This window comes from Solanum stenotomum, chromosome 8, assembly GCF_019186545.1.
Source record: "Solanum stenotomum isolate F172 chromosome 8, ASM1918654v1, whole genome shotgun sequence".
NCBI classification, from domain to species: Eukaryota; Viridiplantae; Streptophyta; class Magnoliopsida; order Solanales; family Solanaceae; genus Solanum; species Solanum stenotomum.
In genome coordinates this window covers 56,340,100-56,357,922 of record NC_064289.1, presented here as the reverse complement: position 1 = coordinate 56,357,922, position 17,823 = coordinate 56,340,100, and the positions used below count along the sequence as shown (strand labels likewise).

Sequence of the window (17,823 nt, the reverse complement as noted above, 5' to 3'; positions counted from 1 at the left end):
CATGATTTTTTCGTCTTGTTCATCTTCCAATCTATCTATATATATAAAGCTAAAAATAGAAAAGGTGATGTAAAACCTTTCTATGGTCAGTATTAATATCGGAAAAGGATTAAAAATACCCTTGAACTTTTGAAAAGGTTTAAATATACCCCTCATGGGTTACAAATAGCCCCTACTCCATCTTTTTGGCTCACTTTTTCTTCTTCTTAAAACTCCATCATGGGAAACAAACTTAAATCAGTTGTGTGAGAATCGAAATGTTACTAATTCATTCTTGACTATCCAAAAAGTGTAGCGATGTGTGTGTATGATGTGCTGATCCAGCTTGTGTCGTATTTTGTTAGATCTTACTTGTGGATACACAAGTTGTGTGATCTGTGTGAATGAAATGTTACTAATTCATTCTTTACTCAAGGATTTAACAGAGCAGAATTAGTAGAACAAACAAAGAAAACTAATTACTTTACATATCAATGAACTTGCATGACTATCAAGTACCTAATTTTCAAAGAGGTCAAACAAAATCATCAAATGTTCCATTAGCACAGAACAACCAATAAATTATCTTTCCACAACAAGATTTTTCTCCCAACTTGTTTGGGATTGAGGTATAGTTGTTATTGCAATACTATCACATTGAGGTCAGTCTTCACCGCGTGTTCTCACGGCGTCTTACATAACGTGTTCGGTCGTTATATCTGGGTCTGTCTTGAGCTCTCTGGGGTACTGGCTCCACTCTCCTTTGTCTTTCAGGTGACCTTTGAACTATCTCTCCGTTCACAAATAGCTCAGCTGACAGACAGTCATCAGATTAGAAAAGATGTTAGGGATCTCAGGACATGTTAATATTTTCAAATTCCTTGTTTCAATTACAATAAACTATGTCTAGTACTCTTAATTGCCGGGCCATACGCCAAAATACTCGAGAAAAGAACCAAATGTGCTACAAATATTTGAGCATGAAGTATGAGATGCTGATGTTTACTTCACTTCCTACAGAGAAAAATATGATTGAGGCATCATTGATTGATTGTTTAAGCATCTACAAAAGGATCTCCTAAACACACGTGTGACGAGGAGATAAGGGCAGATAATTATGATTGCTAACATAATGCCAAAAGAAGCTTTTTGTTGTCAGTTTTTCATCTGTTTATTGATTGTCAATCTTATGAAAATTGCAAGAACTGAAAATGAGGAAACAAATGAATTGCAAGGTCAGTGAAGTTGACAGTTGAGGGTAATCAAGGAAGCAGACAAAAGGAAGTTGAACATGCACATAAGTAGGACTCGGGCTGGGGGTGAGAAAAGCCAATTAGATCAAAGTGGTTCAAACACTTCCTTCCTATTATCGCTATAAAACACTGACTAAACCCTCCAGTAGTTCCATCCTACTAAAGGTCCATCGCCTTGACGGTTCTTGAAAGGATCATACACAGGAGAAACAATTAAACACAAGTACTCAAATAGTGAGGGGTTTCTTCTCCTCTATGATGAGGAAATCTGATACTTCTGAGCTTGCTTTTACTAGCAGAAACACAGTACATCATCAGTAAGCAGCCTACTATTATTATCGACCAGGTAATCAATGACTTACAAGTTCCAAGAGATTCGAGTAGATAACACTCGGAAACCAAGGTTCAAATCCCAACAGAGACAAAAAAAACACTAGGTGATATCTTCCTAACTGCCTAAGCCTTGGTAGGCAAACTACCCAATAGAGGGAGGTAACAGGTAATCGTTGGAATAGTTGAAGAGCACACAATGGTCTGGAAGGATTATAGCTTGGAGAAAAGAGAAAGAAGAATTATAGCTTGGAGACACATTCTGAACGCTTGGGATAGCTTAAATAATGATACAATTGTTATCTATCAGTAACTCAATCACGGTTAGTTTTTGATCCATGATAGCATGCAGGGTAAAAGGGGACATCTAGCCATGTGGGATTTACCACTAAGGTATATAGACCAGAATTCAGTGGTGGAACTGGGAATTAAACTGAGAGGTGTCAAAATATATATATATAAAAAAAAAAAATAGGCATGTGTAAAAAATAAGGGGAGCGCCAACATATAGTATTTATACATAAAACTAAAATTAATTTTCTGACGAATTGACACGCCTTAGCATAAAAGTGGCTCCGCCATTAGACCAGATACAAAACAAAGAAAAGCTTATATTTTGCTTCTAAAACAGGAATGTCAGCAGAGGGAAAAGATGTACCTCCATAATCCTTGTTCTCAGGATCGACATATGAATCTGGTAGGACAAAGAGAACACCAGGCAAACCTGTACAGATTTCAAAGAATACAGTCTTTAAGAAACATGGTGACTGGCATAATTAAACTCTCGCTTATGGAATCAATTTGATCCACACACTAACCTTCAAGCTTATTCGATGTCTCCTCATCAATCTCACATCCAAAACCGAAGTATCTTTCGCATGAAACATTGTATATCTTCTTCTTGGCCTCTTCTTCACTATTTAAACAAGAGACAAACTAATAGATTAGAATTTGCAATCTCCAGAAAATATTTTTTTCATTTTCAGAAACAGAGCAGCCAAGACACAAGTGGGATAGCATAGTGCAGGTCCAAGATTATAAATAAATAGTTGCAGAGTATCGCTACTAAACTAATCTATCTGTTTCATTTTTTCTGTATAACCGACAATGGCCCATGGCGTACGGTTCGAAACTCCGTGGATAATAGGCCTATCCCACTATCCCTCTCTACTTTTTTCTGATAACCGAGGAATCCCCAAGGGCCAATTATGCACTGTTCTAAATTTGGTGAATAATGAACCTCTCCTTCTACCCTTCTCCACTTTAATGCCAGATTTCTGTCCACTATGCCACAAGGTTCGAACCCATAATATGCACCTTAGCTCACACATCACAAGCTAACCTCTTACCACCGAAGCCCTGAGGGCAATCTATTTGCTTCATTTCATGTGATGGTGTTGACCAAGTATGGAGTTTGAAATGTTAATTTGACTTATATACTCCATATAAAAACAGTGATTGAAGAAAATGTTTAAGCAACAGTTGAAAAGTGGAAAATAAGCACATCAAAGTTAATAACCCAACAAAATCACAACAACATATCTAGTGTAATTCTAGAAGTAGGTTCAGGGAAGGGTAGAGTGTATTGGATACCCTAAGGGGAGTAAAGAAGCCATGGCAAAATAAAAAAAGCATGACAAAACATCCTTTAACAATTAAAAAACAAAATAACACAATATTTGAGATAACAGAAACCAAATAACAATAAACTACAGGCCTAATACTATAACTATCAGTGTGAAAGGATAAGCGAGGCAACACTCAACTAGATAGTGACTTTCTACCAACAAAATTATTGAATTAAACGCTTGAAAAAAAGGTAGGAGAAGCAAAAACTACCTCCCAACTACTTTAGCCAATGTTTGTATGTAACAATCAATCATCTGCTGTTTAGTAGCACCTTCACCTCCAGGCTTATCCATAACTATAAGCCAGTGTTCGTAATCACATCCGGGGAAAAGCGGAGCCATCTCAGTCGGTGGACGGTCGCCGTAGTTCGACCCGGAATTCAGTGGCGAGTATGCGGACCGGTTAGCTTTGCACACGATAGTATTGACCCGACCCGAATTTGTATTCCCGACCCGGATGGAATGGAGGCTGGAGTTGCGGCGGAAAGTGGATGAACGGCCGGCGAGGTTTGTTGGTTTAAGTACTGCGATTGATAAGGAAAGTTCGCCGGCGGCTAGAGATACGGAGGTCGACGGGAAGGGAGTGGCTGAGCCGGCCATCGAAGCTGCTGCTGTAGTGAGCATTGTGGTGAGAGAGAAAGGATAAGGGGAGGGTTTAGTGGGTTTAAGAAATGATAAAGAAAACAAAAAAAAGGATATTAAGAAGTTGAAAAAGTAATACTTATAGACTATAGTAACGAAATAATACCATAATTGAGTCACGATAAATAATGGCAAATTACATAATAATACTAATATTATATATCATATATTTATATAAAAGAGAATCTTAGATCCGCCTACGTGGCGCCACCACAAGCAAGAATTTCCTTTTAAATTTATTTATTTTCAAAACTATCCTTCCCCTTTCATGAAAAGTTGTGAGTTTTATGAAGAGTTGTGACTTTTATGAAAAATTGTGACTTCAATGAAGAGTTGCGATTTTTATGAAAATGTTGTGACTTTTATGAAAGGTTATACCTTTCCGAAGGGTTTCAACTTTTCCAAATAGTTGTGACCTTTCCGATAAGGCACAACAAACATTTGTTCACACTACCATTTGTCCTCTATAAATAGAGAAATTTTCTCTCATTTTAAAACAACAAAATTCTAAACTTCTTATTCTTCTTCTTCTGCACAAGTAAACATTTGTGTACTTTTCTCCTATTGAGTTGCTCACTTACACCATTTTTATGTTCCCCTTCATGAAAAGTTGTGGCTTTTTTGAAAAGTTGTGACTTTTATGAAGAGTTGCAACTTTTATGAAGAGTTGTGACTTTTATGAAAAGTTGTGATTTTTATAAAAAAATTTGACTTTTATGAAAGTTTGTGACCTTTTCAATAAGACACAATAATCATTTGTTCACACTACTTTTTTTTGTCTATAAATAGAGGAATTTCCTTTCATTTTAAAAGAACGAAAATTTTGAACTACTTCTACTTCTTCGGGACAATTAAATAATTGTGTACTTTGCTCTTGTTGAATGACTCACTGACACCATTTTTTTGTAACAATACACTGGTGAATAGAATGATTCTTTTCTGAGAGGATCTCTTCCTTTAAATCTCGAGTACTAGGCGAGAATAACTTCATGAAAGGGACACTGTGCATTCAGTGGGCTCGATTTTTTCCATTATATTTCATTCTAATGTTGATCTGGTATGTTTTTACAGTCATTAATATATGCTTATATTATTAATTGTTATTTTGAGTACATGCTTTAAGTTTTGTTGTTTATGTTTCTGTAATATTATTGTTATAAGTATTTGTTAGTACATATTAAATAACAAACGTTAATTGAGTATTCAAACAAGTTTTCTCTATCGGAATTGTTGAAGATACAATAAAAAAAAAAACTTACAAATCTTTAATTTGTTCATCAACGTCATTTCTTCACACAAGGATTGGATTTTGTGTTCTTTGGAAAATCCTCTGAGAGTTAATAACTTTGTATGCCCATATTTTTTATTTTGATGTTGTTGTTATCTATTTTTACTAAATTTTATCACTGGATATTATGAGTACTTTAAGGATTGAAGGTTTATTGAAGTGTTAGTCAATTTTCTGATGTATGTTATTTTGAAAAACGAGAACTTTTCTGGTTAGAATGATTTGTTATCATCATTGGATATCTCATAGTTTACTCCCTTTTATGTATGTTTATTCTCGCTGTTTTTTTGTCTCCTTAAAATTATATTGAATATTTTTCGTTTTGTATGTTTATGATCTCACTTGGACAAAACTTTCGTCCTTTTAATGTTTTTCTTTTTTTCCTTCTCATTCATCTCTACTAAATATTTTTTGTGTTAGTTATGACTATTTTCAACAAGTTTAATTTGAAGAATAGGAAACAAAACCTATTGTAAATAAAAGTAATATCTTAAGCTACAAAAGATATGCCTATTAACATAGATTTGTTGTCTTTTATGTCCCAAGTCATTGCTAAGCATTTGAGTTATCTAGGCTAGAATCATTTTAAATTTTTTAATGTTTGAGAATATTTCTTCAACATAAGTCTAGAATCGAACATTTTGATATACTTGTACTTTCATAATGCAACAACTATACATACATATTTCTGAAAAAGTCGTTAAGTTGTATTCATGAAGCATATAGAAGGGCGTTTAGAGCAGCAATTTAATGAAGAATGAATTTCTAAAAAGGTCAAGCTGTTGTTTCAAATTTATTTTTCTCCTTCTATAAATTTTGTTAGAGTAACTACGTAACAATAACAAAATGTGGTGAAAGTTTGACCTCAGACAAGTAATTTGTCTCTAAAAAAAATTATTTATGTTGTTGTGGTATACATTTTTAACGGTCTTAACTTATTTATAACTAATATTGATTATCGAAAACTTTTATATAATTTGTTTTTAACAAGGAGTTATTCTAACCATAAAATTATCAATTCTATATTTTTCATGTACAAAAAAATAGAAAAAAGATATGTTTAATCGCTACATAAAAACATCACTCAGTTTTAACAAAACAATTATATCATCAAACATATATTATGATAACTTATGTATAAGATAAAAATGATTAGATATCAAGATATTTTTAATCATTCATTATATATTTAAAATTTTTGAGATATGTGATAATGTCAAATCATTTAATTTCTGTTGAAATGTTCTTAAAATTTACTAAAATTTACTCTTTTTTTTCTTATAACAGTTGGTTATTGGAAAGGTTGTTCAAAAGCTTAGAAAGATTATTTATACCCGCGCAAAGCGCGGGTAAATTACCTAGTATATATATAAAAGAGAACCCTAGACCCACCTATGTGGCGTCTCCACAAACTAAGATTCCCTTTTAATTTAATTTATTTCCAAAACTAGCTTTTCCCTTTTCATGAAAAGTTGTGACTTTTATGAAATGTTGCGACTTTTATGCAAAGTTGAAACTTTTATGAAGAGTTGCGACTTTTATGAAAGGTTGCAACCTTTCCGAAGGGTTGTAACTTTTCCAAAGAGTTGTGACATTTTCAATAAGACACAATAAACATTTGTTCACACTACCCTTTGTTGTCTATAAATAGAGAAATTTCCTCTCATATTAAAACAATGAAAATTTTGAGCTTCTTCTCTTCTTTTAGACAATTAAATATTTGTGTACTTTGCTCCTGTTGAATGATTCACTGACACCATTTTTTTTGTATCAATACACTTGTGAATAAAATCGTTCTATCCTAAGAGGGTCTATTTCTTCAAACCTCGGGTACTAGAGGGAATAATTTCCTTATGGGGTCACTGTGCATTCAGTGGGCTCAATTTTTTCCATTCTGTTTCATTCTATTGTTACAGGGTATGTTTTTTCACAATCATTAATTTATGCTTACATTATTAATTTTTATTTTTGAGTACAAGCTTAAACTTTGTAGTTTATGTTTACGAAAAATTATTGTTATAAGTATTTGTTAGTACAGATCAAATAACAAAAGTTAATTGAGCATTCAAGTAAGTTTTCTCTATTGGAATTGTTGAAGGTACAATTAAAATTATAAAAAAAAACCTTACGAATCTCTAATTTCTTCATCAACAACGTCATTCCTTCACATACAAGGATGAAATTTTGTGTTCTTTAAAAAATTCTCTAAGAGCTAATAACTTTGCATGCCCCTATTTTTTGGTTTTTATGTTGTTGTTATCTATTTTTACTCAATTTTATCGGTGGATCGGTGGATATTATGAGTACTTTAAGGAATGAAAGTTTATTGAAGTGTTGGTCAATTTTTTGAGGTATGTTATTTCATAACATGAGAAATTTTTTGGTTAGACTAATTTGTTATCATTATTGGATATCTCATAGTTTACTTCCTTTAATGTATGTTTTTTCTCGCTGTTTTGTTGTCTCCTTCAAATTGTATTGATTACTTTATGTTTGAAAAGTATATGATCTCACTTGGACAAAGCTTTCATCCTTTTAATGTTTTTCTTTTTTCTTTTCCTTCTTATTCGGCTCTTTTAAATTTTTTTGGTGTGAGATATGACTATTTTCGGCAAGATTAATTTGAATAATATGAAAGAAAATCTGCTCTAAATAAAAGTAATATCTTAAGCTACAAAAGATATGTCTATTAACATAGATTTGTTGTCCTTCATGTCCCAAGTCATTATTGAGCGTTTGAGTTATCTAGGTTAGACTTCTTTTAAATTTTTTAATGTTCGAGAATATTTCTTTAACGTGAGTCTAGAATCCAACATTTTGATCTACTTGTACTTTCATAATGCAACAATTATACATACATATTTCTGAAAAAATCGTAAAGTTGCATTGATGAAGCACCTAGAAGGGCCTTCAAAGCAACAGTTTAATGAAGAATGAATTTCTAAAAGGGTCAACAATATTATTTTGTTGTTGTTTCAAATTCATTTTTCTCCTTCTATAAATTTTGTTAGACTAACAAAGTAACAATAACGAAAAGTTGTGAACGTTTGACCTCAGACAAGTAGATTGTCTCTAAAAAACTTTATTTATGTTGTTGTGGTATACATTTTTAACGATCTTAACTTATTTATAACTAATATTGATTATCGAAAACTTTCACATAATTTTTTTTTCCACAAGGAGTTATTCTAACCATAAAATTATCAGATTCTATATTTTTTATGTACGAAAAAATGATGTCTAATCGCTACATAAAAATATCACTCGATTTTAACAGATTTTACCTTGTGCGCACCCAAAGGGTAGTGGCTGCGGGTTTCCCTTGTCATAAAAAAACAAAACAAAAAACAAGACAATTATATCATCAAACATATATTATAATAAATTATGTAAAAGATAAAAATGATTAGATATGAATATATTTTTAATCATTCATCATATATTTACAAATTTTGAGATATGTGATAATATCAAATCATTTAATTTTTGTTGAAATGTTCTTAAAACATACTAAAATTTATTTTCTTTTTCTTATAACAGTCGATTATTGAAAAGGTTGTTTAAAAGTTTAGAAAGATTCACGCAAGTAAATTACCTAGTTATTGATATGAAAGGAGAATAACGTATGGTGTTTTAAACTACCACCAAGTCTATCCTTCATTGGAATAAGATAACGTTCAACTAACTACTAACGTTCTTAACTTAATTTGTGATCTCACGTCCTTTTATCTAACGTCGTGTCCTCATTGAGTTTAGAATGTATCATGTTCTAACTTACTACATCTCTCTGTTGATGCTTCTTTGGTCTATCTCTACCTTTTCTTGAACCTTGACAAACCTCTCACGTCATCTCACATGGACATTTGTGTATCTCTACTTTATTTGTCCTCAACACTGTTTTTTTGATCTTGTCTACCTGCAAATGTCCCTCTTATTTTGTCCGGAACATCTCCATTTTCAATTTTTTTTGGTCTAATATATCTACAACACACTCATCTTATCATTTTCTCAGTATATATATTTGTTTTAGAATAATTTCTTAAATATACATTCGAACAATTTTGATTGGGGAACCACCATAGGTGAACGTGTTAGTTAAAGTTGTATCTAAACCTTCTCTCTCAAATGTATGCCCGGTTTTCGTCGAATCTTTGTAGTCACCTGTAAAAATCAAAATTCCATCTTGACATGATAAATAGTGATGCCCACCTGCAAAGCGTAGTCCTTCCTATAGCCTTGAAGTAGACTATTTCTCAAGTCTGAGCAACACCAACACTACTTCTTTGAAAAATAATGTTAAACACATAAAAATCAATGCATCTTATTAAATACAAATCAAACAAGAAAAATTAACACAACTCTCTGTGCAATTTAATGATCTCAAATCTCACTCTACACATGAAAAAAATGACAAAGAACGTCAACAAAACACATTTGAATCCAAGTCAACTCACCGACACAAAAGACCTACGACCAATGTTGGACGAATGCATCAACACAAACCTTTATGTTTCGAAGTGTCTAATGAAACATATAGTCCTTATTTGAGTACATGTTTTTTTTCAAAAGTTAACGGATGCATGTACACCTCTATCTTTTCACGTGGGTCCACCTCCGACTTCATACATAAAATGACCATTTTTGTCCTTTCACTCATCCAAGATGTATTATTTGGGCCAACCCTAAAACAACCCAAATTGGCTAATGTCGAAAAATTCGCGGGAGAAAACTCCCCCCAATATCAAAGATAGCGCCAAAGTTCGAATTTTTATACCGCCAAATTTCAAGAAAACTCCAAAATTAGTTATATATTTATGTATACATATATACTATAGTTTTACTTTCTCCCAATTTTTCATTTTCAACACTGTATTCAGCTGCAAAATCTGCTATTTTGAAGCTTTGAGTAACTTCAAGAATGGCGGCGGAAGCTCAAAGCATTGCTCGGTTTCTTAACCCATTGGCTTTTCATATTCAGAAATTGGGTCTTGAACTCAAATGCCCTCTTTGGTATTTTCTCTCTAAAATCAATGTACCTTTTGTTTTGTTTCATTTGGGTCATTTTGTTAGAGACTCGTAGAACCTCGTGGGATTACACTGGGTATGTTGTTGTACTCGTAGAACCTTTAGTTTTGAAGAACTAATTTAGCTGAAAGATGATTTTTTTTTTTAACTTATTAGAGGAAATGGATGTAGAGGATTGATTGATTTGGTATTTTCATTTGGTTTCCTGATTTGGGGTTTCTTCGGATTTTGCAGCTTAAACTTGCTGACTAAACCTATGTTGCTTCCCTGCGACCATATTTTCTGCAAGTAAGTTATCATTTTGGGATTCTTTGAATTGGATTTTTTGTGAGATATTTTGTATTTGCTTGAATGTTGAAATCTGGGTTTCAGTTTTAGTTGCCAAAAGATTTTAATTCAATGGTTTTGTGCAGCTTTTGTGTTCCAAGCTCGACCCAAGTTCAATGTGAATGCCCTTTATGCAAACATCAATATGTTGATCAAGGTACTATTATGTGGTTTCAAAATCACCACTCATTTGATTTATTGGTGCAAAATCAATTATTTATATTTATTTTGTACATTTCTGTACAAATATAGAGTGTTTGAGCCAAAGCTACTTTTTTTTTTGTATGAACTATACCTCGCCCAAACAAACCCCTTTTTGGTCATGGAGTGTTTGCCCATTTTGGGTTTTCAAGTTCTTCTGGGAGATACCCATTCGAAAAGACAGTAATTCCATCAATGCTAATACATAAATGGTAGCAGACCAAAAATGATATAACTAAATGCTTTCAGTTTTAATTCCTTTTAAGCATTAGGTGAGGTGGTTCATACAGTTCAACACAAACAAAGCTGTATAAATTTAATATCCTATGTTTTTTCATGAATGAATCATGATAGTACCATGCGAAACGAAGAGATATGACTGTTTCTGTTTGCAAGTTCCTTAGATTTTGTGAAGGAAATGATTTATGTTTTGTGTTTGTTGGATGATGCAGAAATAAGGGCAGTGCCTCATATGGAGAGTATGATAGCCATATTTAGAAGCTTAGATGCTACTTGCAATGCTAAAGTCTTTCAATTCCAATCTCCCGGTAAATCTATCTTAATCCATACATCAAATTTTTGTTCATTTTGTTATTGCTAGTAAAAGTATAGTACTGCTCACACACAAGAAATGGTTTAATGCTCCAGATGCTGGAAGATCACTCGAGCAGTCTCCCGTTTCTATTAATGCTGACAAATCAAGAAATGAGCAATCTGTCAAAGCCATAATAAGAAGGAATGATCCGAGCAAGGAGATTCATAGGCACAATGAACATGGAATGCCATGGAATGTTGTGAATCATTTGAGTGTCTTGCCTTCATCTGACAGGAAGGAAGACTCGAAAAATGATGGGTATAATGCAGAGGAAATAGATTTGAATCAATTTCAACAGCAGTCACCAGGCAGTGCTCATTCATCAGACAGCAACAAAGATATTGTTAAAGAGACCAGTGAACTGAGAGTAAGAAATACTATAAGTTTCATAAATTGCTGTAATTTAGTATTGTATAGATGATTTTCTTTTACCTTTTTTCCTCGCTGGGTTTAATTATTTGCAAAAGGCATATTAAGTGCCTTCTAACTAAAGGTTTATTGATACTTGTGGTTGTGCATTACTTGCTAGAGGTTAGACTTTAATTAGAAATGATTTCTGGTAAAAAAGATGCACATTCTTCCTATTAAAGTGCTTAATCCATCAGTTTCAATTTGTATGTTTGATTTTGACTTGGTGCGGAGATTAAGAAAATAAAGAAGTTTGTGGTCTCATACTAAAGATATGTGGAATGTACCAAAATGTCCTTTAATTTTGTGGTCTTAGACATGCCATGAGGAAAGTTACAATCAAAGAGTTGCCTAAAAGGGAAAGAAACATGCCTTTTGAAATGGACTAAAAAGTAAATTAAGACATAAATTGAAATGGAGTAGTAGTAAACAATTTCTCCAGCTATTAAGCAATATTTTTTCTTGAATAAATCCTGGGAAGTAGAGTAGCTCGTTATCTATGATACCATGGTGACAGACTATGGAGATTTTGTCTAAGGATTAGCACAACCAAAAAATTGTTACCTTAACACTTCTTTTTATTGAATTAAATGAGTCTACTTGTTTTCAGGTTATGAAAACCAATGCTGCAAAGAGGCTTGTTGAAGATAGCTCAGGTGTGGTTCCATTTCTGAAAAAAGAAGATAGCTCAGATGTGGTTGAAGGTTTAATGCACCACACAGTTTTGCATGAAAATGTGTTTCATGAAAGGGATGTGAAGAGACAAAAGAAACTAAGCTATGGATTGCCAGAGATGGCCTTGCAGAGTCATGATCATAATCAACAAAGAGAGTCTTGTTCAAGAATAATTGCCAACTCTGACTGCAACTTGACATGCAAATTGAGTGAATCTTCTTTTGTTGTTCATCCACAAGAAGTTTCAGATCAACATCTTCTGGAAGGCAGTGCTTGTGCTTTCTGCCTCAAATCTAAGATAACAGAGGTCAGATGTCTGCTTTATATTCTAAAGGACAAACTGAAAATAGAATACGTAGATGGTTTGCAATATTTGGTTTTAATTGAAAGAAAAAAAGTATTTGAAGTAGAAAAAAAGTGTTTGAAGTTAAAAATATATTTCAAAGTTGATTTTATTGTGTTTGTATATGAATTTCACTTGAAAAAATAAAGTCAAAATTTCGTGAGCAAAAACTATTACTATTTCATTTGAAATACTTATCAAAGTTTATTTCAATATCTCATTTGTAATGACCAAACCATGATTTATAAATACTAAGCTTCAGTATCAAGTATCAACACACCTAGTATACTCCCATAAGTGGGGTTTCGGGAGGGTAGTGTGTATGTAGACCATACCCCTACCTTATTTATTGCCAAACATCAAAATTTAGTTTTTATTATACCATGTTTATTCTTTTGATATAATCATTTCATGCTATCTTCTATTGTTATCATATAGTAGATTATCCATTCATATGCCCTATATATTTGTCTTCCATTTATATATATGGATGTCATATTTGGCTACTATTACCATTCTGTAAACTTAACTTGTCTATATCTGATTAATACTTGCAGGGAACTGGACCAATGCTGCACTATGCAAATGGCAGGGAGGTGGTGGGAGATGCCACTTCACTTTCAAAAGCCATACCTGTGCATATGAAATGTATTGACTGGTATGCATTTCTCAATTTGGCTTTGATATTCCATTATCAGTAATGTTTATGGCACTGCAGCTCATAGAGAAAGCTCTAATTATGTGATTTGATAGCATTCTGATGATTTGACTTCAGATCCATTCTTGAATTTCATCTTCTTTTTTGTTTATAGAATAGTTCTAGCCATATTGGTGGTTATTGACATTGAATGGGGGATTTTTATCCTTGCCAGCTTACAACTGTTAAATTAGAACCTATAACTATATTGCCTCTATTTGTAATGATCAAACACCATTCTATATTGCTTATGGAGCTAGTTCTTTGGAATGGAAGTAGTATTTAAGTAATCCAAAGTTTTCCAATTAAGCTTACTATGAACAAACTAAGTAATGTCTAAAGGTTGTTTCATGTACTAGTATATCTATCAATATACTAGTTGATTTTTGTTAGTATTCACCTTAGGTGCATCCTATAAGTTTCTGCCATATTTACTTAGTGCTGCCTTAATTGTATTGCCTTCCAAAATTTATAACTAGCCAGATTTGCATTAATTATTTGGAATGATCTACATATTTAGTGCTCTACACTAGTCTTTTACTTAAACAAATCTAATGTTATATTAAATTTCATTCTGTAGGGCGCCTCAAGTATATTATGATGGAGAGATCATAAAAAATTTGGAGGCTGAATTGGCAAGAGCTTCAAAACTCAAGTGTAGTGGTTGTGGCCTAAAGGGTGCAGCACTTGGCTGCCTTGTGAAGTCTTGTCGGAGGAGTTACCATATGCCCTGTGCATTTGAAATGCAGGACTGCCGTTGGGATACTGTAAGTAGAGCAACATGACACAGCTAGTTAATGATTTTATCAAGTTGAACATTATAAATATTGTTTTTCCTGTTCTCTTCTCAAAGTTACCTCTTTGACTGCAGGACAACTTTGTAATGCTGTGTCCGAGCCACAAATCAGTTAAATTTCCTAGTGAAAAGTCAAAGTCTAGGAAGCGTGCCAATATTGAAGCACGTCCAGAACCTGCTCCCATGTAAGAATATTTGATATCAACTTTTGCCACCTAGCTTAAGTTGTAGACACTTTAAAAGAATTATAAAACATCATCTTATATCATTTTAAGATATCTAATTACAATAACATAGAAGACACAAGTCCCTCCCTGTCCCAGCCCCTTTGTTTAAAGCTTATATGATAAACACATGATTACCCCCCTTTGGAAGATAATGTTGAATGTGCATGCAGAACATCCGAGCGATTGAATTTTTGGGCAACATCGTCAGATGGACCAAAAGAATGGGTTCTATGTGGATCTGCTCTATCCTCAGAAGAGAAGGTTGGTCTCCTTTCTATAGTGAGGATGTATTATGCTAGTTTCTTTCCTATGCATAATGCATGCTAAGTACAATGCATCTATTTTGATTGTTTGATCATTTTTTTTATATTCATGGATCAAATTACTAACATAATGACATTTTATGGCCCATTGCTACCACTAGCAACTAGCAAGTTACCAAGCAAAACCAACTTAGTTATCATATTGATACTAGCATATTAGCATGCATAACCAACTTATCTATACCAGTTCTTTGTTGTTGCTAATGTACAAGCAGACAGCTTTATTTTGATGATTTTCAGATTGTGTTGGACTTGATTTCTATCAGTATTAACTCATTCTTCAGTTTTCTGTTAACATTCACCCCTTCCATTTGCTGAATTAGCTAATTATCTATTTATTTCTCACAATTTGACTTTGGTTATTTGTCTCTTACTCTCTTCCATCTGGACTTATACATGTGGTGGAGTAAAATAATCTGATAAGTTTAGCACTTTTAGTTTGGAAATCTGTTGGTTGAACACTTGAACTATTGCACTTCCATCAATATTATTTACTAACATATAAGTTCTTTTAGCTTGGGTCTGGGAATTTGCTGGTTGAAATATTGCACTTCCATCAATATTATTTACTAACATATAAGCTCTTTTGGTTTGGGAAATTGTTGTCAATATTATTTACTAACATATAAGCTCTTTTGGTTTGGGAAATTGTTGACTGAAAAAACAAGAATAGAGTTATCTACGCATCAATATTGGTTTATCCTAATTGCTTTTTTAATCTTATTTCAGTATATGTTGGTCAAGTTTGCTAATATGTGTGGCGCAACTGTGTGCAAGTCTTGGAACCCAAGTGTCACTCATGTCATTGCAGCAACAGATGAAAAGGGTGCATGCACCAGAACACTGAAAGTTCTCATGGCAATTTTGGGTGGAAAATGGATCCTAACAATTGATTGTAAGCTCTTTCTTCCATTTTGTCTTACATGGTTTAGTAGCTTTTTGTTCGTTTGATTCTCTGTTATAGGGGAATCTTAGGAGCTTAGTTGGCTGGCTACCTACTTGAACTTTCACCTTGTTGGTGAGGTTTCAATTTCCCACCTTGTAATTCCCTCCCCCATTTTCCCTTCTCCTACCCCCCTATTTTTTGAAAAAGAAAAAAGATTCTTCATTGTGGGAGAGGCATGGTGAATGGTCATAGAAGCACAATATGCAAAAAGTAAAACTAAGTGACAAACTAAACAATGGAATAAATAAATAAATTCATCAAGACAACATAAAAACAGAAGTATCATGTGTTTAGAGGGATTGAGAAGTACCAAGTTATTGAAATGCTGCTCTACTCCAAGAAATAGTTCTTTTGCACAAGTAAGAAGCCAATGTATTTATATAGGTTACCCCTCCCAGGATTGGAATAATTATCCCTGTTTGGTGTGTCTACGTTCATCCTTGAATGTGGTCGGGTACTATACACGATCAGGATTATACTTTTTGATAAACTGCTGTGTGGCTTGGAGTAGTATGTTAGTTCACACGTTTAGCAAGATAAATGATAAGCTTAAGTAATTCTGTATCATTTTGTTATGTAACACACATCTTTATTGATGAATCACCCAACACGAACAGGGTCAAAACAAAAACAGTATACTTCAACAATTGACCACTAGCTCAACTTTTATGATATTAACACAACTGTGCTTAATTTGCAGGGATAAAAGCCTGCATTCAAGAAAATTATCCTGTGAATGAAGAGGCTTATGAAGTTAGCCTGGACAATCACGGCTGTTTTGGAGGTCCCAAAGTTGGTAGACTAAGGGCTTCATCCAATGTAAGTATTTATCTTTCTGCTGGTGATAGGAAATGCATTTACAATGCTGGCTGTGCACATGCTTTTGGCTGAAACATCTTTGCTTATTTTCTTAGTAACGAGGCATACCCAGTGTAATCCCACAAGTAGGGTTTGGGGATGGTAGTGTATAAGCAAACTTTACTCCTACCTTGTAGAGATAAAGAGGATGTTTCCGATAGACCCCAAACTTAAATAAAGCATGCAATTCTAAAATCATTATGGGATATTAAAAAGGTTCCTTATTTCTTATGCAGGCACCTAAGCTATTTGATGGTTTGAAGTTTTATCTGAGTGGAGATTATGTCTCAGCTTACAGAATCGACCTGTTAGATCTAGTTGAAAATGCTGGAGGTTCCATAATCCACACTAAGGAACAGTTGATTTCCCAGACTGATGCTACACAAACAACTAGTTCAGCTTGTCTAGTTGTTTATAACAGTGATCCTCCACGTGGTTGTGCATTCGGCGAGGAAAGAAACATTTTGCTTCAACGACAAGCAAAGGCTGAGGAACTGGCCAAGCCACTTGGTTGTCAGGTCATTCAGCATACATGGATTCTGGAGTCTATTGCTACATGTAAATTGGTGCCTTTCTGCTGATAAAAGGGATATAACCTACAAGGTTTAGTTATATGTTATGAATAATCCTGCTAGTTAAGTCTTATTCATTTGATAGATGAGACAAAGAATCTTGTTTATCTATGGCTGTTGTACACAACACTTTCTTCATCTAAGCAATATAGTGAATTTTCTGCTACAAAGTGTCACAACCAAAAGTGGTACTCTTTGAAGCAAATACTTGTGTATATGTGCATCTTAGAAAGCAGAAGATTGTATTCCCCGGCCTTTTCATATATTTTAGTTCATAATCACAGAAAAATTCAAGTTTTGCAATAACAACGCCTCGGTCCCAAATAAGTTATAGTTGACTATGAAATTTTCTGTTGGTCCATATAAATGCATTTAATGTCAATATCATGAAAATACAAATAAGAAACATGGAGTATTAGACAAATAAAAGGTATAAAAGGTGAATACACATTTCTTTTTTTAAAAGAAAATTAATTTTACATAATAGCGTCCACAAAAAATAAAATACTAAGTAGATTTAGTATAGGTTTTGTGGAAAGTAGAAGGGAGAAATTAGAGAATGGAGTCTTTTCCTTATGTTTTAAAAAAAAAACCTTTCTCATTAGGTGTTCAATATTCACATTAGAGTTCAACTAATCTGAACTAGTGCCACATAGGGCTTTATTTAGGAGGAAGTGCTCCATACCAAGAATTAGAGTTCAACTAATTTG

The 17,823-nt window shown here is 33.4% G+C and overlaps 2 protein-coding genes across 3 annotated transcripts; one reads left to right on the top strand and one right to left on the bottom strand.

Annotated features, from left to right (window-relative positions):
* Positions 1–405: 405 nt before the first annotated feature.
* LOC125874769 (multiple organellar RNA editing factor 2, chloroplastic-like) lies at positions 406–3,875 on the bottom strand. 2 transcript variants are annotated; one of them, XM_049555789.1, is made up of 4 exons: positions 3,399–3,875; positions 2,381–2,478; positions 2,221–2,286; positions 406–792 (listed from the first exon to the last, which is right to left on the bottom strand). In XM_049555789.1, the coding sequence occupies exons 1-4, from the start codon at positions 3,812–3,814 to the stop codon at positions 650–652; spliced, it is 723 nt and encodes a 240-aa protein (XP_049411746.1). In that variant the 5' UTR covers positions 3,815–3,875; the 3' UTR covers positions 406–649. The 2 variants fall into 2 exon arrangements, with proteins under 2 accessions (XP_049411746.1, XP_049411747.1); XM_049555790.1 differs by having other exon boundaries at positions 3,402–3,872.
* Positions 3,876–9,814: 5,939 nt separating this feature from the next.
* Positions 9,815–17,309, top strand: LOC125874857 (BRCA1-associated RING domain protein 1). Its single transcript, XM_049555893.1, has 13 exons — positions 9,815–10,130; positions 10,380–10,433; positions 10,559–10,629; positions 11,126–11,221; positions 11,322–11,635; positions 12,287–12,658; positions 13,252–13,352; positions 13,972–14,158; positions 14,263–14,372; positions 14,585–14,675; positions 15,467–15,632; positions 16,384–16,502; positions 16,778–17,309. The coding sequence occupies exons 1-13, from the start codon at positions 10,039–10,041 to the stop codon at positions 17,120–17,122; spliced, it is 2,118 nt and encodes a 705-aa protein (XP_049411850.1). The 5' UTR covers positions 9,815–10,038; the 3' UTR covers positions 17,123–17,309.
* The last annotated feature ends 514 nt before the right edge of the window (positions 17,310–17,823 follow it).